The 21,687-nt window shown below is 39.7% G+C and overlaps 1 protein-coding gene across 7 annotated transcripts in view; it reads left to right on the top strand.

The window, feature by feature from the left end:
• LOC124776699 (rho guanine nucleotide exchange factor 7) overlaps positions 1-21,687 on the top strand; it is a 134,303-nt gene that overhangs the window by 23,875 nt on the left and 88,741 nt on the right. For 6 of the 7 annotated variants that reach the window (XM_047251809.1, XM_047251804.1, XM_047251807.1 and 3 more), the window contains one exon: positions 15,610-15,811. In XM_047251809.1, the coding sequence (XP_047107765.1) occupies positions 15,610-15,811 (202 nt within the window). The remainder of the gene's footprint in view (positions 1-15,609; positions 15,812-21,687) is intronic. The other variant, XM_047251810.1, reaches the window with a different exon arrangement.

The following is a 21,687-nucleotide window of genomic DNA, read 5'->3' as shown; positions in this document are numbered from 1 at the left end:
GGAAAGGACGCTTCCCAACACGCTGATCGAGGTCTCCATCACCGCTTAGAAGCTCCAGCCAATAGTGTAGCTGCTGCAACCTGGAAAACTAAAGGGTGCGACCTTCCTCGGAGGTGAGGCCGCCGAAGAGAAAAATCCTCCACCGTCGATCACTACAAAAATGATAGGAAACCACATCGATATCCTCATGGATGGCCAACCAGCCCAACCTCTTGTTGCAGAAAACCATCTTCGCCAACGACGGAACATCTCTGCTGAAGGTGACTAATGGGAAATACATAAAACCTACAGGAAGATGTACCATTTGTGTGGGTATAAGTGGCCAAACACAGCCCTTAGAATTCATCATCTTACAAGAGTGTAGTCATGATGTCATTCTCGGATGGGACTTTTTGAAAGCTTCTCAGGCTATTATAGATTGTGGTCGCTCAAAGATTATGCTAGATGAGATGAGATACTGTGGACAGGAATATGTGCAACCGAGTGTGTGGAGACTGTGTGATGGATGAAGTGATCATTCCCGCAGTCAGCACTAGAAAGGTAACTGTCACTTGTCATGCCATGCATCAACCCGTGGATTTTGTAGTGGAATGTAAGAGAAGCATACCACTGAAGAATAACTTGGCCATCCCATCCTCTGTCATCTCATTCAAGAACGGATTCGGTGAATTGTGGATAGTTAACTGTCACCGAGAACCACAGATCCTTCCAAGATGCATGTGCGTAGCAAATGCTGAGCCGTTAATTGCAGAACAGTTGAGCTTCATAGATACCTCCCATGCCTAGTCGGTGGGCGAAATTAGCACTACCACTACGAGACAAGATCTTCTAGCTCGACTACCATCAGATCTCACTAAGGAACAACAGAAGAAGCTACTTGCCATTCTTCATGAGTTCTCCGAATGCTTCAATCCACAGGTGTAGAGCAAATAAGACAAATCAACAGTGAAGCACCAGATTAGCACTGAAGACTGTCAACAAATAAGCCAGAGAGCATACCGTGTGTCAGCAACTGAACGTTGAATAATTCGTGACAAGGTAGAGAAAATGATGAAGAATGACATCATTCAGTCTTCGCAGTGCCCATGGTCATCACCAGTGGTCCTCGTTAGGAAGGAGGAAGCAGGGTGGCAGTTGGCGCTTTTGTGTTGATTACAGGAAGCTTAATAAAATAACTAAGGAGAACGTTTACCCTCTTCCACAAACTGACGATACACCAGATTGTCTGAAGGGGCTAAGTTTTTCCCACTCATGGACATGTACTCGGGATACTGGCAAATCGAAGTAGATGAGGCTGATCACGAGGAAACTGCATTCAACACCCCTGAGGATCTGTACGAGATTAAGGTAATGCCGTTTGGCTTGTGTAATGCACCAGCAACTTTTCAATGAATGGTGGATAATCTTCTAAGTCACCTGATGTGGAAAATGTGTCTTTGTTATTTAGATGACATTATAGTGTTCTCAGAGACACGTATAAAGACTGAGTGAGGGCCGTTCTTAAGTGTCTCCAGCAAGGTGGACTGAAACTTAATCCAAGAAAGTGTCTCTTTGGAGCAAAATAAATCAAATTGCTTGTACACCTTGTGTCAAACAAAGGTGTGTGGCCAGACCCAGAAAAGGTGAGATCTATAATGGAATTTCCTATTCCTAAAAGTATTAGAGAAGTGAGAAGCTTCCTTGGATTATGTTCTTATTACCGTTGTTTTATCAAAGACTTTTGTATCAAAGCCATGCCACTCCAAGAGTTGTTAAAAGCCAATGCTAAATTTATCTGGGGTGGTGCTCAACAAGATTCTTTTGATGTGCTGTGAAAAGCTCTGATGACTGACCGTGTACTTGGTCTGTATGATGAGAGAGCTTCTACAGAACTACACACAGATGCCTGCGGATATGGGATCGGTGCTGTTCTGGTGCAAATTTCGGATGGAAAAGAGAAGGTTATAGCCTATGCTTCTAGGACACTTACTAAAGCCGAGAGAAACTACTCAATTACAGAAAGAGAATGTCTTGCTGTGATCTGGGCCATGTGCAAATTTCGACAGTATCTCTATGGAAGGCCATTCACAGTTGTTACAGACCATCGTTCACTTTGTTGGTTGACAGGTCAACAGGACGACTTGCCAGGTGGGCACCACGTCTTCATGAGTATGACATTACCATAGTGTACAAAAGTGGAAGAAAACACCAAGATGCCGACTCTCTCAAGAAACCCTGTGTAAGACCATCAAGATTTTGATGACGATAGTGACGTGTCTCGCTGCACTCCAGGATATCTTTGCTGAGCAGGAGGAGGACGCCAAGATATCTCTCATTATGCCTGCCTTAAAACATCAGAGGATGTGAAAGGACAATTTAACGTAGTTATTGGATTACTTTGCAAGAAAACCTTGATCCATTTGGAAAGAGGTGGCTTCCAGTGATTCCTAAACACATGCACTTAGATGTTCCACAGAAATTCCATGACGCACCTGAGGCTCGACATTTAGGATTTATTAAGACATACGATAGAATCTGCAAGAGAATTTTCTTGCCAGGTTTATTTAGGAGTGTCCATCATGAAATATGCTCACTATTTTTTATTTACTTAAATTTGGCATATTTCGTGACAGTACCTTTTCTGTTAAATGTTTACAAGGTGATATTTGTCTTGGCTTCATTTGTCTAGTGGAAGTATAATTCCCTTATGCAGTTTTGTCGGCTGCAGAAATGACCTGGTTCAATGCGTTTGCCTCATTTTTGGTGCTTCAAATACCATTTCTTTGAATGTGGTTCTTCTTAAAGTTTATATAAAAAATAGTAACATAATTTTTTTTTTTTTGTTCACTAACAAATATTTATGACGGCGACCTGCACATTGTTCTACCGTCAACACACACCAAGAGTTAACTGCCGACTGACTACAGTCAAAGACGACTCCAGTGTCAAAGACGTTTTACACAACACACAAGCTTCCACTTATAACCAGTCTCTTTGATATTCTTCGTCACATCTACTAATAGTAATCAATATGCTGTCACTCTCAAAAATATAAGTAAATTAACATAAGATAAGGCAAATTACAATAAAAAAATTCTGACAAAAATATAAGAAAAGATTTACAATTTGGTATCGACAAATCCAGTAGAAAATAACACATCTCCCAGATCCATTACAATCACTATGTGTCGCACTGTCGAGAGTGCAAGAGGAGAAAGGCAGTTCCTCAGAAACCACCTGGCTGACTCATACCAATTCCACCAGCTGAAACGCCTTTCCAGCGTGTTGGCATTGACCTCCTCGGACAATTTCCAATGTCTGCTAGTGGCAGTTGATGGATTATTGTTTGCACAGATTATCTGACACACTATGCCATTATAAAAGCCGTGAAAACAGCTGAAGCATCTGAGGTAACCATATTCATTGTGGAAGACATTGTATTAAACCACAGTGTCCCAAGGTCGTTAATTATGGATTGAGGGAAAGTTTTTAAATGGAATCTTGTGATAGAAAAACTGTCGGTGCAACATTACTCATCACATGACGACTGCCAACCATCCGTTAACTAACGGGCTTACTGAACGCCTTAATAAGACCTTGGCTGACATACTATCAATGTTCGTCAATGTTGAGCAGAGAAACTGGGATGAGGTGTTACCTTTCATGACATTTGACTACAACACCGCCAAACAAGACACCACAGAATTTGCGCCATTTTTCCTGGTGCATCGACGTGAGGCGACTATAATGATGGACACTGTGTTTCTGTTACATCCTGGTGATGTGGACGATGACTACATTGGCCAGGTGTTAACCAGAGCTGAGGAAGCTTGGCATTTAGCTCGACTCCACATGCTGTAGGCTCTAGAAAACGATTGCCGACGGTATGACACGAGCCACGGCCCTGTTGTCTACCAGCCTGGTGACCTCATCTGGATCTTCACTCCTGTTCAGAAGGTTGGTCTCTCCGAGAAGCTCCTAAAGCACTACTTTAGACTTTATATGGTTGTAAGACAGTTGTCTGATGTTACTTTTGAGGTTGAAGATTGCGATCCTGACACAAGACGACGAAAGATCAGAGATAAGGTTCACATCCTTGGAATGAAACCCTACAAGCATCCTGCAACCCAGTGTAAATTCAAAGCTCCAGCAACATGCAATAAGTGTAAAGGTGATGAAGAGAGTAGCGGCAAAAGAAGTTCTAAGAAGATCACAACCAGGGTGAGAATCATCATCAGGAGTCGGAGTATGTAGGACCGATGACTCGTTCCCGGACTAGGAGGACGTAACACCGAGACGCTGTTCTCTTAAGGAGGGAGCAATGTCACAGAAGAAGCTGAGTAGCACCGTGGTGTAGTGATTATGATACTAAACTGTTACATGGGGTGTCGTGAGTTCAAAACTCCCCTGGACTGTACAATTTTAATTTCTATATTCAGTTCGAGTACATTCTAGAAGTATCCACAAATGTCGAGAATCGTTGTACTGGAATGTTCTGTAGCTGTGTATATACTGTACATGTTCTGGCTGGAGGCAGTTCGCTCCGCACTCTTGTATGTGCAAGTCCTGATTCAATCCATTGTTAAGTGAAGTTAGAGTTCGTCATTCATCTAATTGCACCTTCTCGTACGTGACAATATCATCAGAGTTGTAGTGTGAAAATTGGGTTATGCTTGTTCCCCAGTTATGGAATCTGACAGTGATTTGATGCTGCAGTTGCTTGTGCCATGGGTATACGAGCTACAGGAACTCTGTGCTGAGAGTGTGGAACCTTCTTCTACGTGACAATATCATCAGAGTTGTAGTACGAAAACTGGGTCATGCTTGTTCCTGAGTTCCTGTGTGTTGGAGAGAAGTGCTACAAATGTACGGGATGAAACTATAACTAACATAAGCAATTGAGGGATATTTACAAGCCATCTATTGAACGTTATGTTCATTACCGATTGGAGGCAAAATGTGAAAAACTCCCTAGAGAACTGTTGTCACCTTCCATACAACAGTCACTCCTTCAGCACTGTTCTGCACTACACCCTTGAGGGTAAATGTTTGCAGGAATATGGTAGTAATGTTCACCCATTGTTGGAATCAATGGAATATACCTAACTTATTTAAAAAGTAGTGGCGAAGTGAAAGACTCAAGGTTGTAGTTTGCGGTGAAGCAGCATGTTGAGACTTGCTGGAATACTTTGTATGTCATGCTAAAATCCGTGTTTATGCAATATGAACAAATGCTAAAGTTTAGCATGGATTTGAAAAAAATACACTTGTTTGGGAACTGGGATTACCAGATAACCGACAAATTAATTTATTTTCTCGGAGTATTTCAAGGGGATACCAAGGTTATGGAATCTGACAGTGATTCGATGCTGCAGTTGCTCGTGCCATCGGTATACCAGCTACAGGAACTCTTTGCTGAGAATGTGGCAGACCGTAAGGTAAGCCCTCCCATATATGTAAAACGGTATAAATGAAATTTACATTTTGGTTAAATATTTTGAACACCCATAATGGGGTAAGAGATTGTGTTTAAAGAAGACTTGTGCCTAAATATTGTCAAACATCTGTGGGAAGCAGCACTACTGAAAGCAAGCGTTCAAACCCTCTTAAGTGAAAACATGGGAATAAAGTCAGTGCATTTGCTTGCATTATTTCTAGTACCACAGCTGCATCATCGAAAGCAGCTCTCAATAACTGAGAGGGAGGACGTTTATGCCTCAGCATGTTCCAGATGTGCTGCATTACAAGCTAAATGCGATGTTAATTAGATGTGCTATGTAAATATTTTATCAGTACTGACGTTCTCAACATTTGATCATATAATAGCGAAAAGTTGTAAATTTTTGTGAACAATGCACAAAATTTATTAACAGCTATGTGATATAAGATATATGATCTCTGTGCTGGCCTGGTGTATTATTTGCAAAATGTCACGTGGGAACGAAGCTTCAGCATCAGTGCCTTCAAAACATGGAAAGTGTGTGCAATGTGAGAACAGTTTTGCCATGATATAACCTTCTAACTTCAGTGTGTGCCAACAAAAATTTTCAATATTTGCCATTTCCTCATATAGTATTACAAAAATTCAGTAATTAATAGGGCAACCTTTACTAAAATTAACTACCTCATTAAGTGTAGGGCTTTTTAGATGCACTTAACTATAAGTTGATTTAACAATCACAATCAATGGTGGAAATTTATGTATCCATCTTGTTCCTGATGTTAGCCATCATATATTTTAATGTAATATTAGAGGTTAAGTACTATGTTGGTAAATATTATGTGAAGTAAAAAAACTGCTTGCAAATGGTCCACAGAGATTTTGTTCTGCATCCAAAACAGTGTGGTGCCTGTCAGGAACATGATGTGACAAGCAGCTGGGCTACACACGTGCCTGGGGGGAATCAGATTCTGGCGAGGCACCACGGGTCCCAGCAAGCCCCGTGCGGCTCGCCCTGCTAACCAGGCAGCGGGAGTCGAGACTCGCCTGGCAGTCATGGCTGCGGTCCTGGGTGGGCCATGGAGGCTCAATGTGCAAGCTTCTGAGTGCAGCCTCAGTAGGCCACTCTTGAAAATGAACCTGTATGGTTTGAAACTAATTGCCTAATATAAATACTGCAACTGTTATTGTGTTGTTTTAATTCCACGTTGAAGTGAAGACTCCATTTTACAATTGGATAACTCAGGTAAATTAGGGATACCCCAATTGCCAAAATAGTGTCCAATTGAGACACTTTCTCCCGGCCATTGAGCTGCATCAAAAGATGATGATAATCTCCAAGTGAAGATCAACCAAAGACAGCCACCATCTAACTGTTTCCCATCTATCCTCTCTCAATAGGTGGTGTGCCAAGTAAGAGATATGTTATGTCTCCTGAGATGAGGCTATTTTTACATGCCCCTTTCTGATATGGTCGTAGCTCCTGGGCCTTATAGACAGTTATGAAAATACTATTCACACCACATCTTCTTTTTGGTGACAGAAAATGATGTAAGTATGTTACAGATATTGTTGTAGCAAATGAAAGCTGTTTGCTTAGTTACTGGTGAACAATTCATTAGTGGCTTTCTAAGGCATAACCAATAGCTGAGTGGTCAGTGTGGCGGTTTGTCGTGCCGAGGGGCCCGGGTTCGTTTCCCGGCTGAGTCGGAGATTTTCTCTGTTGAGGGACTGGGTGTTGTGTTGTCCTCATTATCGTTTCATCATCATCAGTGGAAGGCAATGGAAAACCACCACTGGAATCACTTCCCTAGAAGCTCGTGCGGTGAACCTCTCTGAGAGGCTTCCCCCTTGACAAGACCTCCCGTAAGGCAGAGCACAAAGTTTTTTTCGAAGGCATAAGATGAACAAAGTTCTTCCAACAATAAAGAATTACTTTGATTCATGGGAAGATGTTATACAGAGGTTATTTGTATAGCTTCTAGGTCCCAGAAATTGTGGGAAAATATCTTCACACAGAATAAAGAAATCCAATATTGAGTATCTTATGAAACATGTTTTGGTGCAGTGTGTGTAACTACTTTCCACTGCCAATCTGCATTTAGAGTGATACAATTGGAAGATCCCACCCATGTCAAGGATCAGCTAGTTGTAATTTTTGTCTCTTTATCATTATTTTGGAATTCTGAGGAATTGCTGGGAGTTGTGAGAAAGAATGTGCACTCTTGATAGTGATAAGGGAACTTATTGATTGTTGTACGTACTTCTCAGCTCCAGCAAACGATGCAGCATGATTCTGATGTGACAAAATAAATTTCCAGTGTGCGGGCTGTCAGCAGTTCAGTGACAATTTACTATGAAACAAGGATTTTCATATAAAACTGGATTGCTTGACCCATAGAAGATGCGAGTTACCTTATTTCGAACTTTGGGTGCTACAATTTATATATGTGCAATTTAAAGATGTGTGAAACTCGCACAGTGTTTGCATTGTGTACTGAAATAGAAATCTTGTAAGCTATCTGAGAAATAAAGCTTTCTTTGTAGTGGAAAGGATTTTGTGATTGCTTTTATTATTGTATGAATAAAGACATTGCCCTTCTTTGCACTGTTCTTAATGCAAGGGGTGTGACTGAGACATAGGAAACAAGGGTTATTTGATGATATGTTCATCCATGTATTTGTGATAGTTTTACAATCCTGTGCTTAGTGACCCAGTAGCTCAAAAAACACACACAATATACCTTTGATTTTCTGATGCACTTGCCCTCTGGAAATGCCGAATATGAAATGCAGCCACAGAAGGTGCGGAACTCAGGCAATTATATTCTACTTTGATTTTCTGTGCAGTGTCAGATTCACTTCAGCAAAGAACTCCATTAGCTTCAAAATATTGCCTCCCTATGGTTGTTCCCAGTGTGTTTTAATTAGCGAACACTTGCATTTCTTGTCAAGGAATATGCATACCGTATTTACTTGAATCTAAGCCGCACTCGAATCTAAGCCGCACCTGAAAAATGAGACTCGAAATCAAGGAAAAAATAATTTTCCCGAATCTAAGCCGCACCTGAAATTTGAAACTCGAAATTCAAGGGAAGAGGAAAGTTTAAGGCCGCACCTCCAAATCGAAACAAAGCTAAACTATGAGACACAATTTAGGTCGAAGTAATGACGATACAGCTACAGTAGTTTGGTTCGAGTCATAAGCTTAGCAGTTAAGCTTTACCAGGTAGCCATTGCTATGCGTCAGGCGCTCCGTCCGTATTTATACGGGTTCCCTTCCTTTTTCACGTGCTTCGTCTGGTTTGAATCGATTGCTTATTTTTCTTTGATCTGATAAGTGCCGTTCTCTTTGTTATGGGTGTTTACGTCACTCTAGCTGAAAATGCATTATTGTACTGTGTCATGCATTGTTTGTCGCATTCTGATTATGTGTGTTTACGACCTGTTTGCCGCTTTCTGATTTTGTTTGTTTACGACCTGTCGCCGCTCGCGGCATGGCTTGCTTTTGTGCGCCCTATCGCCGCTTACAATTAAAAAAAGAGAGGAATTGTCTCATTAGCGAGACAATGGCAAGAGACTGCTATTTGTTGTTACTTACACTGCTGCTTTCTTTGATAATGATCAACAAGAACCAAATAATATGATAGAAGATGTTCTGAATGAGAGTTTAGCTAAAATTTTTCTCCGTTTGAAAATCTTTGCAGATGCCTCATTTGTACATTACATTCTGCACAGAAATTAGTCACCTTAGATTTAAAAATCTAGTCAATTGCCATGCTTCATTTCTGACTGTATCACTATTAGGCATAAGAATAATACGAATATAAACATGACATGATATGTATATTCTTCCATGTTTGCTGTTGTCTCACACTAGTTTCGTAGTTTATTAGGCAGACAGGATTTAAATGAGATAGCAGCAAACACGAAAGAATGCATGGCAAAATGTTTATATTCGTATTATTCTTATGGTGAAGAGAACACTGCATGTGATTCACAATTCATAAAAGTTCCTATTAGCAACCATCTCTTCTCACAGGGAGCAAAAAATTGAGAATGTAGAGTTGGCCATATTGACATACATCCCAAACATTCTTGCCAGTCGGATTTTCGTAGTACATTGAAATGCTGCTACATTCGAAGATGAACAATACGGAATTTGTATTTACTTTGTTGGATAATGTATGAAAATGCAGTGGTCGAAACTCGGGGCGGAGGAAAAAACCTCGTCTTCCACTTTTTTTAAATTTTTTTACTGACGCAGATGTATTGGTGCCAGTATTTATCTTTGTGCCTGCAAAGCATGCCTGTGTAGCGCTACATATTTTCGATGGCAGAAGTTAGTTGTGGCAGCACCTACCAACATTTTTCATAACTTCCACTTACTTTGCACTCGATTCTAAGCCGCAAGCGGTTTTTTGGATTACAAAAACTGGAAAAAAAGTGTGGCTTGGATTCGAGTAAATACGGTAGTATCTTTGGTACAAGTATATGCTCTTAAATATAAACTTTTTCTCCCGGCTACTGAAGGGCCTGAATATGTTGGTTGCAGCCTATGACTGTGGGGTTTGGGATTCCCAGTGAGGCAGTTTAAATTGTTTTTATTCTATTGGGATAAACAATATGAGCTTGGAGTATGTAATTTTAATCTCCATCAATAGAGCTTGATGTATCACAGATGCTGCCAACAAGCATTCTCAGTTCCCTCTTGAGCTTTTTGTTATTGTCTTCTTACTGGTTTGATACGGCCCAGTGTGATTCCCTATTTCGTGCCAACCTCTTCGTTCCGGAGTAGTGCTTGCAACCAACTCCTCAATTATTTGCTGGATATATTCCATCCTATCTTCTCTTACAATTTTTATCCCCTAAAACTCCCTCTAGAACCATGGAAGATCTTCCCTGGTGTCTTAACAGATATCATATCATCCTGTCCCTTCTTCTTGTCAGTGTTCTCCGTATGTTCCTGTTCTAACCAATTCTGTGTAGAACCTCCTCATTCCTTATCTTATCGGTCCACTTAATTTTTAACATCCTTCTGTGGCACCACATCTGAAATGCTTAGCTTCTCTCCTTTTACAGTTCTCCCATAGCCCATGATTCATTTCCATACTATACTGTATTTCAAACACACATTCTCAGAAATTTATCGTAGACTTGTTTTGGCTGAGAAAACCCTCTTCGCCTACATTAGTCTGCTTTATATGTCCTCCTTGCTTCATCTGTCTTGGGTTATTTTGCTTCCAAGATATCAAAACACCTTCACTTCATTTACTTCTGGGTAACAAATTTTGATGTTAAGATTTTCAGTATTCTCATTTATGCTGCTGTTCATTATTTTTGTTTTTTTCGGTTTTCCCTCAATTCACATTCTGTACTCATTAGACAGTTCATTGAATTCAGTGTCTTGTAAGTGTTGGTTCCATTACCAAGTGCCTCTCTGGAGCCGTTACCTTTCCTAAAGGCAAAGTGATCATCAACTAATAGGTCCTCTGTTTTCTTTTCCATGCTTCTGTATGTCATTCTTGTTAGTAACTTCGATGTATGAACTGTTAAGCTGATTGTACAATAGTTTTTCCTCTTATCTGCCCTTGTTATCTTTGGGATTGTTGTTGTTGTTGTGGTCTTCAGTCCTGAGACTGGTTTGATGCAGCTCTCCATGCTACTCTATCCTGTGCAAGCTTTTTCATCTCCCAGTACCTACTGCAACCTACATCCTTCTGAATCTGCTTAGTGTATTCATCTCTTGGTCTCCCTCTACGATTTTTACCCTCCACGCTGCCCTCCAATACTAAATTGGTGATCCCTTGATGCCTCAGAACATGTCCTACCAACCGATCCCTTCTTCTGGTCAAGTTGTGCCACAAACTTCTCTTCTCCCCAATCCTATTCAATACTTCCTCATTAGTTATGTGATCTACCCATCTAATCCTCAGCATTCTTCTGTAGCACCACATTTCGAAAGCTTCTATTCTCTTCTTGTCCAATCTATTTATCGTCCATGTTTCACTTCCATACATGGCTACACTCCATACAAATACTTTCAGAAATGACTTCCTGACACTTAATCTATACTCGATGTTAACAAATTTCTCTTCTTCAGAAACACTTTCCTTGCCATTGCCAGTCTACATTTTATATCCTCTCTACTTTGACCATCATCAGTTATTTTGCTCCCCAAATAGCAAAACTCCTTTACTACTTTAAGTGTCTCATTTCCTAATCTAATTCCTTTAGCATCACCCGACTTAATTAGACTACATTCCATTATCCTTGTTTTGCTTTTGTTGATGTTCATCTTATATCCTCCTTTCAAGACACTGTCCATTCCATTCAACTGCTCTTCCAAGTCTTTTGCTGTCTCTGACAGAATTACAATGTCATCGGTGAACCTCAAAGTTTTTATTTCTTCTCCATGAATTTTAATACCTACTCCGAATTTTTCTTTTGTTTCCTTTACTGCTTGCTCAATATACAGATTGAACAACATCGGGGAGAGGCTACAATCCTGTCTTACTCCCTTCCCAACCACTGCTTCCCTTTCATGTCCCTCGACTCTTATAACTGCCATCTGGTTTCTGTACAAATTGTAAATAGCCTTCCGCTCCCTGTATTTTACCCCTGCCACCTTTAGAATTTGAAAGAGAGTATTCCAGTCAACATTGTCAAAAGCTTTCTCTAAGTCTACAAATGCTAGAAACGTAGGTTTGCCTTTCCTTAATCTTTCTTCTAAGATAAGTTGTAAGGTCAGTATTGCCTCACGTGTACCAGTGTTTCTACGGAATCCAAACTGATCCTCCCCGAGGTTGGCTTCTACTAGTTTTTCCATTCGTCTGTACAGTATTCGTGTTAGTATTTTGCAGCTGTGACTTATTAAACTGATAGTTCGGTAATTTTCACATCTGTCAACACCTGCTTTCTTTGGGATTGGAATTATTATATTCTTCTTGAAGTCTGAGGGTATTTCACCTGTTTCATACATCTTGCTCACCAGATGGTAGAGTTTTGTCAGGACTGGCTCTCCCAAGGCTGTCAGTAGTTCCAATGGAATGTTGTCTACTCCGGGGCCCTTGTTTCGACTCAGGTCTTTCAGTGCTCTGTCAAACTCTTCACGCAGTATCATATCTCCCATTTCATCTTCATCTACACCCTCTTCCATTTCCATAATATTGTCCTCCAGTACATTGCCTTTGTATAGACCCTCTATATACTCCTTCCACCTTTCTGCTTTCCCTTCTTTGCTTAGAGCTGGGTTTCCATCTGAGCTCTTGATATTCATACAAGTCATTCTCTTATCTCCAAAGGTCTCTTTAATTTTCCTGTAGGCAGTATCTATCTTACCCCTAGTGAGATAGGCCTCTACATCCTTACATTTGCCCTCTATCCATCCCTGCTTAGCCATTTTGCACTTCCTGTCGAACTCATTTTTGAGACGTTTGTATTCCTTTTTGCCTGCTTCATTTACTGCATTTTTATATTTTCTCCTTTCATCAATTAAATTCAATATTTCTTCTGTTACCCAAGGATTTCTACTAGCCCTCATCTTTTTACCTACTTGATTCTCTGCTGCCTTCGCTACTTCATCCCTCAAAGCTACCCATTCTTCTTCTACTGTAGTTCTTTCCCCCATTCCTGTCAATTGTTCCCTTATGCTCTCCCTGAAACTCTGTACAACCTCTGGTTCTTTCAGTTTATCCAGGTCCCATCTCCTAAAATTCCCACTTTTTTGCAGTTTCTTCAGTTTTAATCTACAGGTCATAACCAATAGATTGTGGTCAGAGTCCACATCTGCCCCTGGAAATGTCTTACAATTTAAAACCTGGTTCCTAAATCTCTGTCTTACCATTATATAATCTATCTGATACCTTTTAGTATCTCCAGGTTTGTTCCATGTATACAACCTTCTTTCATGATTCTTAAACCAAGTGTTAGCTATGATTATGTTGTGCTCTGTGCAAAATTCTACCAGGCGGCTTCCTCTTTCATTTCTTAGCCCCAATCCATATTCACCTACTATGTTTCCTTCTCTCCCTTTTCCTACACTCGAATTCCAGTCACTCATCACTGTTAGATTTTCGTCTCCCTTCACAATCTGAATAATTTCTTTTATTTCATCATACATTTCTTCTGGGATTGTATGGATGATGATATTCTGAAGGTTGATGGTATATTTCCAGTGTCATAAATTGTACATTTCAATTTGAATAGTCATTTGGTTGCCACTTCTCTCAACAATTTTTGACATTTTGTAGGAATGTTATCAATGTTTTCAACTTTATTTGATCTCAAGTCACACCTTACGGGTCTGTTAGGGGTACAGTGACACCTGCACATTGTAAGGTCCTGCTTCTGCAATGAGTGATTCCAGCTTTTGCAAGAATGTAACTGTGTCCACAGCACAATTTTCAGAAGATGGGACGACATCACACATCACTTGCCAGGTGATATAATTGCTTTGGGAAACCTTCAGTATTTACCATATCATCTCTAGGCATTTTCAAGATGTGTGGCCTTCCAGATCCCACAACCTAAATTCATGTGATGTGTGGCTGTGGGGATATCTCAAAGATCATGTCTATCAGGGATGTATCCAGATTCTTCTTGATCAGAAGGATGGCATACTTTGACATATCACTCCAACTGTCAATCGTGCCATATTTCAGGTGCACTATGTTGCTGTGTTGGAAGGCTATAGTGAACATGTGCTGTTACTTGTGATCTTATCGTAATAAATGAGCCAGAACCACCATTATCATATGTTTGATCTTTCCTCTCCTTTTCCTGCTCCCACACTAAGTTCTGGCATTCGGGAGGACAATGGTTCAAATCTGCATTGGCCATCCTGAGTTAGGTTTTCCATGATTTCCCTAAATCGGTTCAGGCAAATTCTGGGATGGTTCCTTTGAAAGGGCATGATACAAAGTACAGAGGCTTTGATGTAGATAGGGTGTGCATGGAACATTGAGCCAAGAAGGAACATACAGACACTGCAAGTGTTGGTCTCAGGGCATGCAAACTGGTTATATATCGGTTGTCTCCACTCGCGGCACTGCACTAGATGCTGTGGCTCCAACATCACCATCGTGCCGTAAAGTCTTTCCGACTTAAAAATTGCATAGATCCGTTAGGTCATTGCAGTAATTTGCTGACAAAAGAGTGACAGTTAATAGTACTTTTATAATATTGTATATGAGGTGGTTACTAGGAACTTGAAGCTCATTTACATCTTCTTTAATGAAGTTTTTAAAGTAATTTTAAAGTCATACTTGCTCTGTATTCATTGCATCTAACAGTACAGCTTAAAAGTGGCCAGTGTGACTTCACAACCAAACCACCTATGTTTCCAGCTTCATTGTTTGTTTATTGAATGAACTTATAATATTTGACACTAATTTTCTTCCAATTCCAGAGGCATTTGAGGGGATGTGACTCAATTTTGTTCCTTATCTGCTCCAATGTCCTTAATACACTTCAGTCAGCACACCATTTTCCCAGACTTGGCAAATAAGAATTGCTAGAATATGCATGTTTCTATTTAATCTTTTTAGTGGAGGGCAAGCAGTTGAAGTATGCTGTGAGATGGACAATGTGAAGATCTTTGATACACCATCTAATACAAATATAAATGATGAAGGCCACTTTTAAACTACTGTATTGATCTATACTGTGTATTATTTGATTGTTGAGGATAAAAGTAAGATGTTATTAATGAAATGGATATTTATGTGTAGAATGCTGTACATGTTGAGATTCATTTGTTGAGTATTAATATATATACGAGCATCCATGAAAGTGAAAAAGAATGAGTCCCTACATCATTTTACGATGTGGGTGACATGAACTGAGCAAAAAGAAACAGCATTTCTGAAACAATAAAAAAAAGAAGGAAAAATCAACCCTGTACATGGTTACCGAGTTCTGTGAAACTTCGGGAAGAAGGGCAACTATATATTTCATTAAAAAACTTAAAAAAGTACATCAGGTCACTTAATAATGAAAGCTTGTGTAAACTTACCGTGGTAATGAGTTATTTTTGGTTAAATGATCTAATAACCGACTTTTTATTATGAGAGGTGAAAGGTGGCTTACATCTTTCCGTCAATGTTCAGTTTAAACATTTAAGAAACAGTCATACTGATGTTTTATTGTATTTCAACTGTTTGCTTCACAGCCAAGAAAATGCCTTGTAGGCACATTATTCACTGTTACAGAGAGTGGTGCTTCAGGAACTACGAAGATCTCACCAGTGAAACTCCCTCCTGATATTGCAGCGCAGCAGAAAGCATACAGAAATCTGGTTTTGAAGGACCTTATTGAATCTGAGAAAGCCCATGTAGCAGAGCTGCAGACTTTGTTGAAAAACTTCCTCAGTCCCCTGGAGAAGTCGGACATGTAAGTGAATATTACTAAATGTTTTAACTTTCTTGCTGAGGAACAATACTTGAGTCACTACATTTTCTTTTATAACTGTTTTTAGAAGCATTAACTGTTTTGCAAACTATACTCATTCCAGTCCCAGAGTACATAAATCTATGCATATTAATAAAATAAACTCCCCTGGTGCATTTTCTGTCTGCGTGTGAAAGCTAACCTCAGGAACTGCTGTAATGATTTTGATATGCTTTTTGCTAATAAGTAGGCTAATTCATGAGGAAGGTTTGTGTGTATAATTTGTAAGTATTACGGGCAAATTGACCGAACAATGATGAAAGTCCCCTACCACTTTTCTCTGCCTAGATGTGAAGGCTAATCTCTGAAACTACTGTAAGGATTTGATGCAATTTTCACTTATGGATGGAGTAATTCATGAGGCAGGTTTGTGTGCACAATTTGTTATTGCAATGCCAGACAAGTTGTCCAGTCATAGGTACTTAATGCTACCAATGCAAAGCTGGGGAACTTCACTAGTAACAGTTAAATTTGTAAAGGTATTTTTAGATTTTGCAGCAAAGTTCATTTTTCTGTGATTTTTTGAGAACTTTCCTGTCTCAAGCTCTGTTAAGTTCAGTGTACTCAATTGCCTTTGCTTTTTTCCTAGAGAGAGGATTTTCAACTCCCGAAACTTTTATGAGCATTTCACTTGTGAGGATGTGTCAGTATATTGTACTTCAGACATTGTTTTCATCATCATTGAATTGTAATTTCTTTCATTACATTTTTCTTTGTCTATTTGTGGTACGAAATTAATCACAGTACCACATGTTTTTAACTTTTATAATTTTTTGTCCCTGATTATTGTAAATCTTTTTAACTGTCCTTTCAAGTCTGAGCAAGGAAGTTGTCCTTCTTACTTCCACAGATATAATGATTGCAGTATCCTCTGACGTGAAGCACTATGTGACAATTTTGGAATTTTTGGTGTGATATACACAAATTTAACAAAAACACAGGACGAATAGAGCCAGTACAGTCACAACACACATGAATTTGCCAAGGTGAATTTTATATCACTATTTGAAGATATTATAATAGTGTTCTAAATTAAAGTAGCACAATATTTTTGTGCTGCAAATAATGCAAGAGCTTTGTAATAAATGTATTATCTAAACACTGAAGAGAGTAGAGGTAATCTCTCACTGTACTGAGTTGTAAACAAGCACATAAACACACTCCTTTCAAAGCTTACTTGGTTGAGCAGTGAGCTGTAGCGATTAGTTTGGCCTGAAATTCATAAATTGCTTGTTCTAATCCAGCTCACAGGAATGTTATCTGAAGATGGATGATAATGTCAGTGAGACTGAGGAACAGCTGAAATTACTACAATTAAAAAAGGTCCCAGGGCTTGATGGTATCCCTGTCACATTCTATACACATTTTTCAACAGCATTAGCCTCTTTCTTAGCCATGATATGCTTTAGATCACTTAAACAAAAAACTGTGGGAAAAACCAAGCAGTTAAAACTGATTCCGGTATTTTAGTTCAGACTGACCAGTATTTTTTAGTCTTTATTTAGTCTCGGTTGTAACAGTTTTTTATCAGTAACTGGGTAAAAAAAGGCATATCAATTTGCCATAGCACCATTGCTCAAATTAATTGGTTTTTAAATACAACTATTTTTGAAATGCAAGTAATGTTTATTTATAAATTTTATATTGGTTTGAAATACTGGCTTGTTATGCTGGGTGTTTGGAAATTCCTATTACAAACTTCTAAGACTTGTAGAGGGGAGTGAGTAGATAATATTTTGAATTGGAACCCATGCCCGGAAACGTACCATTTCCGTGGTACAACCATTTGAAAATATGTTGATAATGCAACCACTTTTACAAATAATTGATTAGGCGTGATCTAGTGCGTCACTTGTTTTACAGTTCAACTCATTAATAGCCAAAGAAATTGCTCCTGTACTCGTTAATGGGGTCTCTTCCATGTAATGCGGTATGACCTCTTCCAATTCAGATGTGTGGCATCTTCTTGGAGCATCACAGTCATGCCTGTTGACGGTGAAGGTACCCCTTCTCGAAGTCATTGCATAATTGTAGTGAAAAGGGTATGCAGTGTAATCGGACATTATGGAGAATGATCTGGATAAAGACGGTGAGCAGCTCTTTCATTACAGTGAGTTTTGTCATTCAGAAAGATCATGTTGGTGTACTTTACAAATGTGTAACCAACTGTGTTGCTCTAAAACTCACAGACACACACATGAGGCCCAAAACAGGTCAGTGAGGTAGGAAGACATCAAATGGCATCAGCTGATCTGACGTAACCATGTCCCACCATGACTACCGTATTTACTCGAATCTAAGCCGCACTTTTTTTCCGGTTTTTGTAATAAAAAAACTGCCTGCGGCTTAGAATCAAGTGCAAAGTAAGCAGAAGTTCTGAAAAATGTTGGTAGGTGCCCCCACAACTAACTTCTGCCGTCGAATATATGTAGCGCTACACAGGCATGCTTTGTAGGCACAAAGATAAATACTGGCGCCAAAACCTGTGAGTCAGTAAATAAATTAAGAAAAACAGTGGAAGACGAGCTTTATTCTCCTCCCCGAGTCTCGAGCACTGCAATTTCATACATTATCCAACGAAGTAAATACAAATTCCGTATTGTTCATCTTCGAGTGTAGCAGCATTTCAATGTACTACGAAAATCTGACTGGCAAGACTGTGTGGGATGTTTGTCAATATGGCCAACTCTACGTTCTCAATTTTTTCCTACCTGTGAGAAGATGGTTGCTAATAGGAACGTTTATGAATTGTGTATCACATGCCGTATTCTCTTCACCATAAGAATAATACGAATATAAACATTTTGCCATGCATTCTTTCATGTTTGCTGCTATCTCATTTAAATCCTGTCTGCCTAATAAACTACAAAACTAGAATGAGACAACAGCAGACACGGAAGAATATACATATCATGTCATGTTTATATTCGTATTATTCTCATGCCTAATAGAGATACAGTCAGAAATGAAGCACGGCAATTGACTAGATTTTTAAATCTAGGATGACTCTAATTTCTGTGCAGAATGTAATGTACTAAAGAGGCGTCTGCAAAGATTTTCAAACAGAGAAAATTTTTTATAGGCTCTCGCCCAGAACATCTTCTATCATAGGCAGTCTATTATTTGGTTCTTGTTGATCATTAGCAAAGAAAGCAACAGTTTAAGTAACAACAAATAGCAGTCTCTTGCCATTGTTTTGCTAATGAGATGATTCTTCTTTTTTTTTTAATTGTAAGTGGCAGTAACGTGCACAAAAGCAAGCCACGCCGCAAGCGGCGACAGGCCGTAAACACTCCTTATCAGAATGCGACAAACAATGTATGACTCAGAACAGTAATGCATTTTTAGCTTAGAATGACGTAAACACCTATAACAAAGAGAATGGCACTTATCAGATCAAAGCAAAATAATCTATCTATTCAAACCAGACGAAACACATGAAAAAGGAAGGGTACCCGTATAAATACGGACGGAGTGCCTGACGCATAGCAGTGGCTACCTGGTAAAGCTTAACTGCTAAGCTTACGACTCGAACCAAACTACTATAACTGAATCGTCATTCATTCGACCTAAATTGTGCCTCATATTACAGTGGACCAACTTTGTTTCGATTTGGAGGTGCGGCCTAAAGCTTTTCTCTCCCCTTGAATTTCGAGTCTCAAATTTCAGGTTCGACAAATTTTTTTTCCCTTGATTTCGAGTCTCATTTTTCAGGTGCGGCTTAGATTCGAGTGCGGCTTAGATTCAAGTAAATTTGGTACCCTGTTGAATACCTACCTAGCAAACATGTTTTCAAATGGCTGTAGCATGGAAACAGAACATTTTCAGATGTGGCTTCCTGTTCAGAATATTATGTACCCACTCACCTCTACAAGTTTTAGAAGTTTGTTGTGGGAACTTCCGAATACCCCGTGAAAACCATTCGTCACTATTTTAATAACAACACACATAGCTTGAAGGTAGCAACAAACATAAGAAATAATAATTGATACATTGTTGCAGACACAATAATGTAGCTACTGCCATGTGGCATGACCTATGGGATGGTACACGTGTATATGCAGTGTGCAAGACTTAACTTCATCTGTTGTATGTGGTAGTTTCTTACTGTCGGGGGCACCATCCCTAGTTTGGAAGTATTTTATGAAGTGAGGTGGCAGTGAAGTACAGTGTTCCATTTGCTTTGAAAGATTAAAAATGGGAGGATGCACAATAAACTTTGGACATTATATAAGCAGAAAACACCAACAGTGTTCCTTTGAAGAAAATATAAGTGTGATTGCCATACCTGTAATTTTATTGAGATGCTATAATTTGGGATAATAACTGAACCTTTAGTTTTGTGACTGCTTCAGGGTGAAAAACTGACACCATCCAAAATTCACTTTCGTAGTCTTTGCCGGAGACAGTGATTTCTGCCATTGCCTCAACCTCCTAGTGATCATGAACTCCTACTCCTTAACCCTCATTAGAATCTTTCATTTCTTGTTTGAAATCTATGTTTATTAATGGAAGTAACGGCAATAAAAAACCGAAAATTGGTTATTTCAGAAACTGGTTATTTTTAGGCAATTTTAACAGTCAGGTTAAACTGGAGAGGAAAAGAACCAGTGTAATTGAAAACCAATTGTTTCAGCGATAACCACCATCACTACTTCCCACATGACATAAACCAGAAGCGATCCTTAAATAACAGTCCAGTATCACTGCCAGTCATCTATTACAGAAACTTAGAACATTATCTGATTGCATATGTGACAAGGTATCCCAAACAGCATGACTGTCTGCATGCCAGCCAATGCAGATTCTGAAAACATTGGTTATTGATGAAGGCAATGTTGTGAATGAGTATTTCTTGACTAGTGAAGAGCATTTGACTCAGTAGTACACCAATGAATCTTAACAAAAGTATGATCATACAGTGTATCAAACAAAATTTGTGACTTAATTGAAGATTTCTGGTAGTGAGGAAGCAGCATGTTGCATTGGAGAGAATGCCATCCATAGGTTTAGAAGTGACTTGAGACGTGCCTGTGTTGGGACTCTTGCTGTTCATGTTTTATGTAATGACCTGGCATACAATATTAATAGTAACCTCGGACACCTCGCACACATATGATGACTGTCTGTGGTGACTGAGGCTGGACTGCAAGCAACTGTGCAGTTGCTCACAGTCTGCTCTCTGTGGCTAGAGACATTGGTCATGTGCGTGGGAGTTGTGCTTGTGTGAATATGTGTGGGTGTAGTCTACATTGTAGGAAGAGATAGATTACTACTTACTGTAAAGAAGACATGTCAAGTTGCAGGCAGGCACGATTAAAAGACACTCAAGTGTACTTTTTGGCCACAGCCTCCATGAATAAAGAGAGGACACACACACACACACACACACACACACACACACACAAAAAGCACGCACACCCCTTTCGCAAACATGACTGCCATCTCCAGCGTCTCAGGCCGAAAGGGATAGTAATGTATGGGTGGGGGGAGAGACAAATTCTGTCTGGTGGAGCGTGCGGGGACTAGACTCCAACGGGTGCAATGTCAGGAGGTTGTGGGACAGTGAGGTGGAAAAGGAGAGGAGCATGGAAAGACAGGCAGATGCATTGGCAGAGGGCTGCAAATAAATAGGGTGAGAGACAAGAATGGAGAGGAGATGATAGGGTACAGGGGGTGGAAACTGTTGGGTGGAGGGTGTGGGGACAGTAGTGCCTTGTTACTGTTGGTTGAGGCCAGGATAATTACGCGAGTGGAGAATATGTTGTAAGGATGCTCCCATCTGCACCGTTCAGAAAAGCTGGTGGTGGAGGGGAGGA

The sequence above is a fragment of the Schistocerca piceifrons genome, chromosome 2 (assembly GCF_021461385.2).
Source record: "Schistocerca piceifrons isolate TAMUIC-IGC-003096 chromosome 2, iqSchPice1.1, whole genome shotgun sequence".
In the NCBI taxonomy this organism is placed as follows: Eukaryota; Metazoa; Arthropoda; class Insecta; order Orthoptera; family Acrididae; genus Schistocerca; species Schistocerca piceifrons.
This window is presented reverse-complemented; position numbering and strand designations above follow the sequence as displayed.